The following is an 11,710-nucleotide window of genomic DNA, read 5'->3' on the forward strand; positions in this document are numbered from 1 at the left end:
TTGACAAGGAAATAAACTCTCGTATATCGGCATTTCCTGCTACCACACTAAGTTCTAGTGTCACCTTACACTAATTTTCCCCATAACCCGCTATATCCATATTCAAAACAGGGAGCTATTTTCTTATTTGTTTTTAGATATTGTCAATAGTTCTACTAATCACCCGCACGTCTGCGAGGACGAGTGGAACCACATTAGCCTTTTATAGTAATGTATTTTCTGAAGATAGAATGTTACCGGGTAATGGCGTCCCCCATTATCCAGTTTTTTCATATTCAATCCGAAGTCGGTAGAACTAATGTGCGCGTCATTCAGTGACTCCATGGCTTTTAAAAAAATTAAAAAAAACAAAAAAAAACTCTATGCTAGGGAGAAACAATCATTTTTGTTTTCATGCCACTATTTATTCATTTATTTTTCCTAAATACTCCCATACACCTTTTATTTATTATTTTTCCGAGGTAGAGCTAATCTCCTTTCCAATTAATAATTCATTTGTCACATCACTTAATTTCTCTTATCAAAGCCTACTCTTTATAGTACAGACATTATTTCTGAATACTACAGAAGACTTAATGTCTTATTCTAGTACAGTACTTCAAATATCACTGTGTTTTTCCCTTTACGGATATCATTATTAATTCATTTTATCCGTTTGGTTTATTCTATTCTTATAGCTCTAATCAATTTTATGATTACATTTACATTACATTTAAGTCATTTAGCAGACTCTCTTATCCAGAGCGACTTACAAATTGGAAAGTTCATACATATTCATCCTGGTCCCCCCGTGGGAATTGAACCCTCAACCCAGGCGTTGCAAGCACCATGCTCTACCAACTGAACCACACAGGTCCACTGCCCGTTCCATTAAGATCTCTATCTAACGTCTTACTTTTACCTTTATTTATTTATTTTGTCTATACTTTCTTACCTCTTCTCCATATTCTTATTGTTTGATCCTATGGTCAATTTACTAGTGAGTCAAGCCACCCCTGTTCTCCTTTTTATCCTGGCCACTCCATTTTGCACCGCTGTCTACCCTGCAGGCTATTTTTAGACCGTAGCTTCTGTAGACACAGAGTGTCTGACGGCCTGTTTTTTCCTCCTTCTTTGTTTCACCGTACGCGAATTCTTAATGTGTCCTGGATTCCACTATTTATCTTAACCAACCTAGATTCATTTTTAACTTTATAGTATAATTTCAATTTATTGGCGCTCCTACTTTCTGTTTTGTTTCACACTTTTCTATCCGTATTTATACTATTCGGTTAACGCCTTTTTAAGTATTTTTATTTATTCTTTGTTTTGACACCTTTTTTAGTAATTCTACTATGGTCGCTTATTACTTTATCACATCAGTGTTTTTATCCTTGATTACAACTTATTTTACTTCGATGTTTCTTAATTTCGTTCCCTCTGCCTAATAGCAGTTAACAGCACCCTTCCTCAACGTTCTACTCTATTCACAGGAAGGCTGCGAGCTCCCTCTTCTGGACGTTCTGCCTACACACACACAACTTGTCTTTCCTAATGTTCTATTTTTACACAGATCCACTCATTTCTTACAACATTCTCATTCATCCTTTTTATTTTTCACCGGTTCATTCAATCCCTTTGTTTTTACCTCAAAACAACTTAGTCTTTCTTTATTGACTTAATTCACTTCCTCCTACATAAGCCTAGACTTCTACAATATGACGAGACTACTGTCTAATCGGATCAGCTTGTCTTCATATCCTATTCAACCCCCAATACTTATCTTTTCTTCTATTATTAGAGTAGTATTGTGGCGTGACCTACTGAATTACCAAACCCTGGTAGCTAGACAGAGCGGTTTTTTATTCGCAGGATTTCTTTTGCATTTGAACGCCGCACAATCGGGCCAACGTTTTTCCTGCACCTACTACTTCACCCATACAGTCCTCCTTTCAGAGCGGAAACTATGAATATTTATTTAACTACTGATTTATGTTTTGACCGTATAAGTTACTTTTGCAGTTGAACGCCGCACAATCGGGCCAACGTTTTCCTACAACCTACTGATTTATGCTTTGACCGTATAAGCTACTTTTGCAGTTGAACGCCGCACAATCGGGCCAACGTTTTCCTACAACCTACTGATTTATGCTTTGACCGTATAAGCTACTTTTGCAGTTGAACGCCGCACAATCGGGCCAACGTTTTCCTACAACCTACTGATTTATGCTTTGACCGTATCAGCTACTAGTTGTAGCCCTGCGCCTGAGCCCAGCCGCTCAACTAGAGAGTACAAACAGTTGCGCCGATCAGCCCACACAAGGCTGCTCAAAATGAATGGTCCGACGAGAGGGGCAGTCCGAATCACACACACCCGACACGAGTCGCCCGCTCAGGTTGACTGAGGTGTGTTTACGCACATCCCAAAACAGATCCTGATACGGTCGAACCCGGCCAAGCAGAATCAGACGGAACAACTCCCCCAATCAAACCAGACACATGAACCTGTCTCGAGCAGTCCAACCAGAACAAATGCCCGCTCCCCCCAGCCAAACACCCGACACAAGCAAAGTTCACAGTTCCAGTTCAAATAAACCTATTCACTCATTCTCTATACATGCGCATACATTTATATTTAATACCATTCCCCAAATTACACATACATGCAAATTCATTGAATTTAAAAGTTCTTTTGTATTTACTGGTTTCATTTTAGGAAATTTGAAAGAGAGACTTACGTGGCGCTCCTCTCGCTGAGACAGTATCTCTGAAGCAATCTTACACAAACATTTCAACTATTGTAAGAACTTGCTTACCGTCTAGTTGGGCGGCCACCTCTGTTTGTTAGATTGTCCAAAGAACCCATCATCAGCCAAGAACGTCCCAGTCCCTATCAGCTCCTGGCTAGCTCGCCAATTATGTCGTGGAAAATCATTTCAAATACAACGCTTATCAGAACTTGTAAATTCAAACATGCTCTTTATTACAACTGTACAGCCAACTGGCATGTCCCCGCGGAACACACCCCGCGGAACACCCCCAGTTCCAACATTTATACATAAATAGCATATGGGTCCACCCCATATGCAAATAAGCATACTTCCCCTAATTCTTCCTGCCATCCTTATCTTTTTAGTTCAGGCTTCCTGCTTGTTCACGCCTACTAACGCCCATTATCTGCTTTCAGTTAAATTATAATAGTGGCCAGACCCATGCTTGTCTTAAAAATAATATATGTCCCTCTATACTCTAGGCCTATGACTCAACCCTGTATTTAATTCAATGCCCCAGCATGTTCTCTGGTATGTCCTTATTGGAATTGGCAGACTCTATGTCTCTTCTTATCATTAGTGTCCAGTTGCCTTAGGCATATTTCTCTGGTATGTGTGCTTTTAGTGGAATGTGTAGACTATAAGTCTAGTGTGTCCAATTGTTTTAGGTGCCCATGTGTCTGGTCAGTCTGTCAGCACAATGGAGAAAATAAGAGGGCCAGAACGTCCCTTAGTATATCTCCATTACCACAGTCTCATGATCAACGTGAACATGTGGTTCGTTACTTTAATGTTCAGCTGTCTTATGTCTTTATATGTTATCCATGTGTCTTATGTTACTACTACACTGGCTGGTCTATTCTGGTTGGTTGGCTGGCTGGGCTGTTCTGACTGGGTGGAATAACTGACTGGCTGGGCTGTTCTGACTGACTGGGTGGAATAACTGACTGGCTGGTCTATTCTGGCTGACTGACTGGCTGTCTAGCTGGCTGATTGGCTGTCTAGCTGGCTGTCTCGTTGACTTGCTGGCTGACTGGCTGTCTAGCTGGCTGTCTAGGTGGCTGACTGGCTGGCTGTCTAGCTGGCTGACTGATTGGCTGACTGGCTGTCTAGCTGACTGATTGGCTGACTGGCTGTCTAGGTGACTGATTGGCTGACTGGCTGGCTGTCTAGCTGGCTGTCTGGCTGACTGATTGGCTGACTGGCTGTCTAGCTGACTGATTGGCTGATTGACTGTCTAGGTGGCTGATTGGCTGGCTGTCTAGCTGGCTGACTGATTGGCTGACTGGCTGGCTAGCTGACTGACTGGCTAGCTGACTGACTGGCTGCCTAGCTGACTGATTGGCTGTCTAGCTGACTGATTGGCTAACTGACTGATTGGCTGACTGTACTGGCTGGTTGACTGTGCTGGCTGGCTGACTGACTGACTACTGGCTGGCTGGCTGACTGTGCTGGCTGGCTGACTGTGCTGGCTGGCTGACTGACTAACTGCTGGCTGACTGACTACTGGCTGGCTGACTACTGGCTGGCTGACTGACTGACTACTGGCTGGCTGACTGTGCTGGCTGGCTGACTGACTAACTGCTGGCTGACTGACTACTGGCTGGCTGACTGTACTGGCTGGCTGTACTGGCTGACTACTGACTGTACTGGCTGACTACTGGCTGGCTACTGACTGACTGGCTGGCTGGCTGACTGTACTGGCTGGCTGACTACTGGCTGGCTGGCTGACTGTACTGGCTGACTGGCTGACTACTGGCAGGCTGACTAACTAACTACTGGCTGTCTGGCTGACTACTGTCTGGCTGACTACTGGCTGGCTGGCTGACTGGCTGGCTGACTGTACTGGCTGGCTGACTGTACTGGCTGACTACTGGCTGGCTGACTACTGGCTGGCTGGCTGACTGTACTGGTTGGCTGGCTGACTGTACTGGCTGACTACTGGCTGGCTGGCTGACGGCTGGCTGACAGTACTGGCTGGCTGACTGGCTGACTACTGGCTGGCTGGCTGGTTGACTGTACTGGCTGACTGGCTGACTGCTGGCTGGCTGACTGTACTGGCTGGCTGGCTGGCTGCTGGCTGGCTGGCTGACTGTACTGGCTGACTGACTGTACTGGCTGGCTGTACTGGCTGGCTGCTGGCTGGCTGACTGTACTGGCTGACTGTACTGACTGACTGTACTGGCTGACTGTACTGGCTGGCTGACTGCTGGCTGACTGTACTGGCTGGCTGGCTGGCTGGCTGACTGTACTGGCTGGCTGGCTGACTGTACTGGCTGGCTGGCTGGCTGACTACTGGCTGACTATTGGCTGGCTGGCTGACTATTGGCTGGCTGGCTGACTATTGGCTGGCTGACTACTGGCTGTCTGGCTGACTACTGGCTGGCTGACTACTGACTGGCTGGCTGACTGTACTGGCTGGCTGACTACTGGCTGGCTGGCTGACTACTGGCTGGCTGGCTGGCTGGCTGACTACTGGCTGGCTGGCTGACTGTACTGGCTGACTGGCTGGCTGACTGTACTGGCTGGCTGACTGTACTGGCTGGCTGACTACTGGCTGGCTGGCTGACTGACTGTACTGGCTGACTACTGGCTGGCTGGCTGACTGTACTGGCTGACTGGCTGGCTGGCTGGCTGACTGCTGGCTGGCTGACTGTACTGGCTGGCTGCTGGCTGACTACTGGCTGGCCAGCTGACTGTACTGGCTGACTGTACTGGCTGACTGGCTGGCTGTACTGGCTGGCTGACTACTGACTGTACTGGCTGACTGTACTGGCTGACTGGCTGGCTGACTTTCACTGGCTGACTTTCATTGGCTGGCTGGCTGACTACTGGCTGGCTGACTACTGGCTGGCTGGCTGACTGTCTATTAGATGGCTCAGACCTTCAGCCTACCTGACTGACTGTCTATTAGATGGCTCAGACCTTCAGCCTACCTGACTGACTGTCTATTAGATGGCTCAGACCTTCAGCCTACCTGACTGACTGTCTATTAGATCAGACCTTCAGCCTACCTGACTGACTGTCTATTAGATCAGACCTTCAGCCTACCTGACTGACTGTCTATTAGATGGCTCAGACCTTCAGCCTACCTGACTGACTGTCTATTAGATGGCTCAGACCTTCAGCCTACCTGACTGACTGTCTATTAGATGGCTCAGACCTTCAGCCTACCTGACTGACTGTCTATTAGATTAGACCTTCAGCCTACCTGACTGACTGTCTATTAGATTAGACCTTCAGCCTACCTGACTGACTGTCTATTAGATTAGACCTTCAGCCTACCTGACTGACTGTCTATTAGATCAGACCTTCAGCCTACCTGACTGACTGTCTATTAGATCAGACCTTCAGCCTACCTGACTGACTGTCTATTAGATCAGACCTTCAGCCTACCTGACTGACTGTCTATTAGATTAGACCTTCAGCGTACCTGACTGACTGTCTATTAGATCAGACCTTCAGCCTACCTGACTGACTGTCTATTAGATCAGACCTTCAGCCTACCTGACTGACTGTCTATTAGATCAGACCTTCAGCCTACCTGACTGACTGTCTATTAGATCAGACCTTCAGCCTACCTGACTGACTGTCTATTAGATCAGACCTTCAGCCTACCTGACTGACTGTCTATTATATCAGACCTTCAGCCTACCTGGCTGACTGTCTATTAGATCAGACCTTCAGCCTACCTGGCTGACTGTCTATTAGATCAGACCTTCAGCCTACCTGACTGACTGTCTATTAGATCAGACCTTCAGCCTACCTGACTGACTGTCTATTAGATCAGACCTTCAGCCTACCTGACTGACTGTCTATTAGATCAGACCTTCCTCCTACCTGACTGACTGTCTATTAGATCAGACCTTCAGCCTACCTGGCTGACTGTCTATTAGATCAGACCTTCCTCCTACCTGACTGACTGTCTATTAGATCAGACCTTCCTCCTACCTGGCTGACTGTCTATTAGATCAGACCTTCCTCCTACCTGACTGTCTATTAGATCAGACCTTCCTCCTACCTGACTGACTGTCTATTAGATCAGACCTTCCTCCTACCTGACTGACTGTCTATTAGATCAGACCTTCAGCCTACCTGACTGACTGTCTATTAGATCAGACCTTCAGCCTACCTGACTGACTGTCTATTAGATCAGACCTTCAGCCTACCTGACTGACTGTCTATTAGATCAGACCTTCAGCCTACCTGACTGACTGTCTATTAGATCAGACCTTCCTCCTACCTGACTGTCTATTAGATCAGACCTTCCTCCTACCTGACTGACTGTCTATTAGATCAGACCTTCCTCCTACCTGGCTGACTGTCTATTAGATCAGACCTTCCTCCTACCTGACTGTCTATTAGATCAGACCTTCCTCCTACCTGACCTGACTGTCTATTAGATCAGACCTTCCTCCTACCTGACTGACTGTCTATTAGATCAGACCTTCAGCCTACCTGACTGACTGTCTATTAGATCAGACCTTCAGCCTACCTGACTGACTGTCTATTAGATCAGACCTTCAGCCTACCTGACTGACTGTCTATTAGATCAGACCTTCAGCCTACCTGACTGACTGTCTATTAGATGGCTCAGACCTTCAGCCTACCTGACTGACTGTCTATTAGATCAGACCTTCAGCCTACCTGACTGACTGTCTATTAGATCAGACCTTCAGCCTACCTGACTGACTGTCTATTAGATCAGACCTTCAGCCTACCTGACTGACTGTCTATTAGATCAGACCTTCAGCCTACCTGACTGACTGTCTATTAGATCAGACCTTCAGCCTACCTGACTGACTGTCTATTAGATCAGACCTTCAGCCTACCTGACTGACTGTCTATTAGATCAGACCTTCAGCCTACCTGACTGACTGTCTATTAGATTAGACCTTCAGCCTACCTGACTGACTGTCTATTAGATTAGACCTTCAGCCTACCTGACTGACTGTTTATTAGATCAGACCTTCAGCCTACCTGACTGACTGTCTATTAGATCAGACCTTCAGCCTACCTGACTGACTGTCTATTAGATGGCTCAGACCTTCAGCCTACCTGACTGTCTGTCTATTAGATCAGACCTTCAGCCTACCTGACTGACTGTCTATTAGATCAGACCTTCAGCCTACCTGACTGACTGTCTATTAGATCAGACCTTCAGCCTACCTGACTGACTGTCTATTAGATCAGACCTTCAGCCTACCTGACTGACTGTCTATTAGATCAGACCTTCAGCCTACCTGACTGACTGTCTATTAGATCAGACCTTCAGCCTACCTGACTGACTGTCTATTAGATCAGACCTTCAGCCTACCTGACTGACTGTCTATTAGATCAGACCTTCAGCCTACCTGACTGACTGTCTATTAGATCAGACCTTCAGCCTACCTGACTGACTGTCTATTAGATCAGACCTTCAGCCTACCTGGCTGTCTGTCTATTAGATCAGACCTTCCTCCTACCTGACTGTCTATTAGATCAGACCTTCAGCCTACCTGACTCTTCAACTATTAAACATGTCATGGAATTGTTTCATTACGCTCATCTTACAGTGTGTTGCTTTAACTGGTCAGTCCAGTCCACCCCTGACCTCTAACCCTTGACCTCTCTCCCAGATGACAGGTCGGAGGTGGACGGCTCTGTGGTTTCCATGGTTTCAGCCACGTCCTCCTCCAGCAGACTCCTTCCTCCTAAAGAACGTCTGAGAGAGAAGAGTTTCCAGTACTGCCAACGCCTCATAGAACAGAGTGACCGCAGTATGTACCCTACACCCTAACCCCTACACTACTGCCTCATAGAACAGAGTGACCGCAGTATGTACCCTACACCCTAACCCCTACACTACTGCCTCATAGAACAGAGTGACCGCAGTATGTACCCTACACCCTAACCCCTACACTACTGCCTCATAGAACAGAGTGACCGCAGTATGTACCCTACACCCTAACCCCTACACTACTGCCTCATAGAACAGAGTGACCGCAGTATGTACCCTACACCCTAACCCCTACACTACTGCCTCATAGAACAGAGTGACCGCAGTATGTACCCTACACCCTAACCCCTACACTACTGCCTCATAGAACAGAGTGACCGCAGTATGTACCCTAACCCCTACACTACTGTCTCGTAGAACAGAGTGACCGCAGTATGTACCCTACACCCTAACCCCTACACTACTGCCTCATAGAACAGAGTGACCGCAGTATGTCCCCTACACCCTAACCCCTACACTACTGCCTCATAGAACAGAGTGACCGCAGTATGTACCCTACACCCTAACCCCTACACTACTGCCTCATAGAACAGAGTGACCGCAGTATGTACCCTAACCCCTACACTACTGCCACATAGAACAGAGTGACCGCAGTATGTCCCCTACACCCTAACCCCTACACTACTGCCTCATAGAACAGAGTGACCGCAGTATGTACCCTACACCCTAACCCCTACACTACTGCCTCATAGAACAGAGTGACCGCAGTATGTACCCTAACCCCTACACTACTGTCTCGTAGAACAGAGTGACCGCAGTATGTACCCTACACCCTAACCCCTACACTACTGCCTCATAGAACAGAGTGACCGCAGTATGTCCCCTACACCCTAACCCCTACACTACTGCCTCATAGAACAGAGTGACCGCAGTATGTACCCTACACCCTAACCCCTACACTACTGCCTCATAGAACAGAGTGACCGCAGTATGTACCCTAACCCCTACACTACTGCCTCATAGAACAGAGTGACCGCAGTATGTCCCCTACACCCTAACCCCTACACTACTGCCTCATAGAACAGAGTGACCGCAGTATGTCCCCTACACCCTAACCTCTACACTACTGCCTCATAGAACAGAGTGACCGCAGTATGTACCCTACACCCTAACCCCTACACTACTGCCTCATAGAACAGAGTGACCGCAGTATGTACCCTACACCCTAACCCCTACACTACTGCCTCATAGAACAGAGTGACCGCAGTATGTACCCTACACCCTAACCCCTACACTACTGCCTCATAGAACAGAGTGACCGCAGTATGTACCCTACACCCTAACCCCTACACTACTGCCTCATAGAACAGAGTGACCGCAGTATGTACCCTACACCCTAACCCCTACACTACTGCCTCATAGAACAGAGTGACCGCAGTATGTACCCTACACCCTAACCCCTACACTACTGCCTCATAGAACAGAGTGACCGCAGTATGTACCCTACACCCTAACCCCTACACTACTGCCTCGTAGAACAGAGTGACCGCAGTATGTACCCTACACCCTAACCCCTACACTACTGCCTCGTAGAACAGAGTGACCGCAGTATGTACCCTACACCCTAACCCCTACACTACTGCCTCGTAGAACAGAGTGACCGCAGTATGTACCCTACACCCTAACCCCTACACTACTGCCTCGTAGAACAGAGTGACCGCAGTATGTACCCTACACCCTAACCCCTACACTACTGCCTCATAGAACAGAGTGACCGCAGTATGTACCCTACACCCTAACCCCTACACTACTGTCTCGTTGAACAGAGTGACCGCAGTATGTACCCTACACCCTAACCCCTACACTACTGCCTCATAGAACAGAGTGACCGCAGTATGTACCCTACACCCTAACCCCTACACTACTGCCTCGTTAAACAGAGTGACCGCAGTATGTACCCTAACCCCTACACTACTGCCTCGTAGAACAGAGTGACCGCAGTATGTACCCTACACCCTAACCCCTACACTACTGCCTCGTTGAACAGAGTGACCGCAGTATGTACCCTACACCCTAACCCCTACACTACTGCCTCGTAGAACAGAGTGACCGCAGTATGTACCCTACACCCTAACCCCTACACTACTGCCTCGTTGAACAGAGTGACCGCAGTATGTACCCTACACCCTAACCCCTACACTACTGCCTCGTAGAACAGAGTGACCGCAGTATGTACCTTACACCCTAACCCCTACACTACTGCCTCGTTGAACAGAGTGACCGCAGTATGAAATCCCAATGTGTCCCTGTGTGTTGTAAAGACTGTTTTCTTCTGTTTCAGAGGCGCTGAAGAGAACAGACACAGAGCTACAGAAAGCAGTGAGCTTCAACCTGTCACCTACAATCAACCTATAACCCTCTACCCCTACACCACCCTAACCCTCTACACCATACAGTCATACTATACTATATATATATCATATCAATCAACCTATAACCCTCTACCCCGACACCACCCTAACCCTCTACACCATACAGTCATACTATACTATATATATATCATATCAATCAACTTATAACCCTCTACCCCTACACCACCACCACCCTAACCCTAACCATACAGTCATACTATACTATATATATATCATGTCCTCTACAATCACACACCATACAGTCATACTGCTGTAGTAACCCTGTCCTCTACAATCACACACAGTCATACTGCTGTAGTAACCCTGTCCCCTACAATCACACACCATACAGTCATACTGCTGTAGTAACCCTGTCACCTACAATCACACACCATACAGTCATACTGCTGTAGTAACCCTGTCCTCTACAATCACACACCATACAGTCATACTGCTGTAGTAACCCTGTCCTCTACAATCACACACACAGTCATACTGCTGTAGTAACCCTGTCCCCTACAATCACACACCATACAGTCATACTGCTGTAGTAACCCTGTCCTCTACAATCACACACAGTCATACTGCTGTAGTAACCCTGTCCTCTACAATCACACACCATACAGTCATACTGCTGTAGTAACCCTGTCCCCTACAATCACACACAGTCATACTGCTGTAGTAACCCTGTCCCCTACAATCACACACAGTCATACTGCTGTAGTAACCCTGTCCTCTACAATCACACACAGTCATACTGCTGTAGTAACCCTGTCCTCTACAATCACACAGTCATACTGCTGTAGTAACCCTGTCCCCTACAATCACAC

The 11,710-nt window shown here is 47.2% G+C and overlaps 1 protein-coding gene across 2 annotated transcripts in view; it reads left to right on the top strand.

Annotated features, from left to right (window-relative positions):
* LOC139568484 (AP-5 complex subunit zeta-1-like) overlaps positions 1-11,025 on the top strand; it is a 38,240-nt gene extending 27,215 nt beyond the window's left edge. Inside the window, exons 7-8 of one of the 2 annotated variants that reach the window (XM_071390343.1) lie at positions 8,369-8,509; positions 10,811-11,019. In XM_071390343.1, the coding sequence (XP_071246444.1) occupies positions 8,369-8,509; positions 10,811-10,884 (215 nt within the window). In that variant the 3' untranslated portion in view covers positions 10,885-11,019. Of the gene's footprint in view, positions 1-8,368; positions 8,510-10,810 lie in introns of both variants that reach the window. The other variant, XM_071390333.1, reaches the window with a different exon arrangement.
* The last annotated feature ends 685 nt before the right edge of the window (positions 11,026-11,710 follow it).

The sequence above is a fragment of the Salvelinus alpinus genome, chromosome 1, assembly GCF_045679555.1.
Source record: "Salvelinus alpinus chromosome 1, SLU_Salpinus.1, whole genome shotgun sequence".
Classification (NCBI taxonomy): Eukaryota; Metazoa; Chordata; class Actinopteri; order Salmoniformes; family Salmonidae; genus Salvelinus; species Salvelinus alpinus.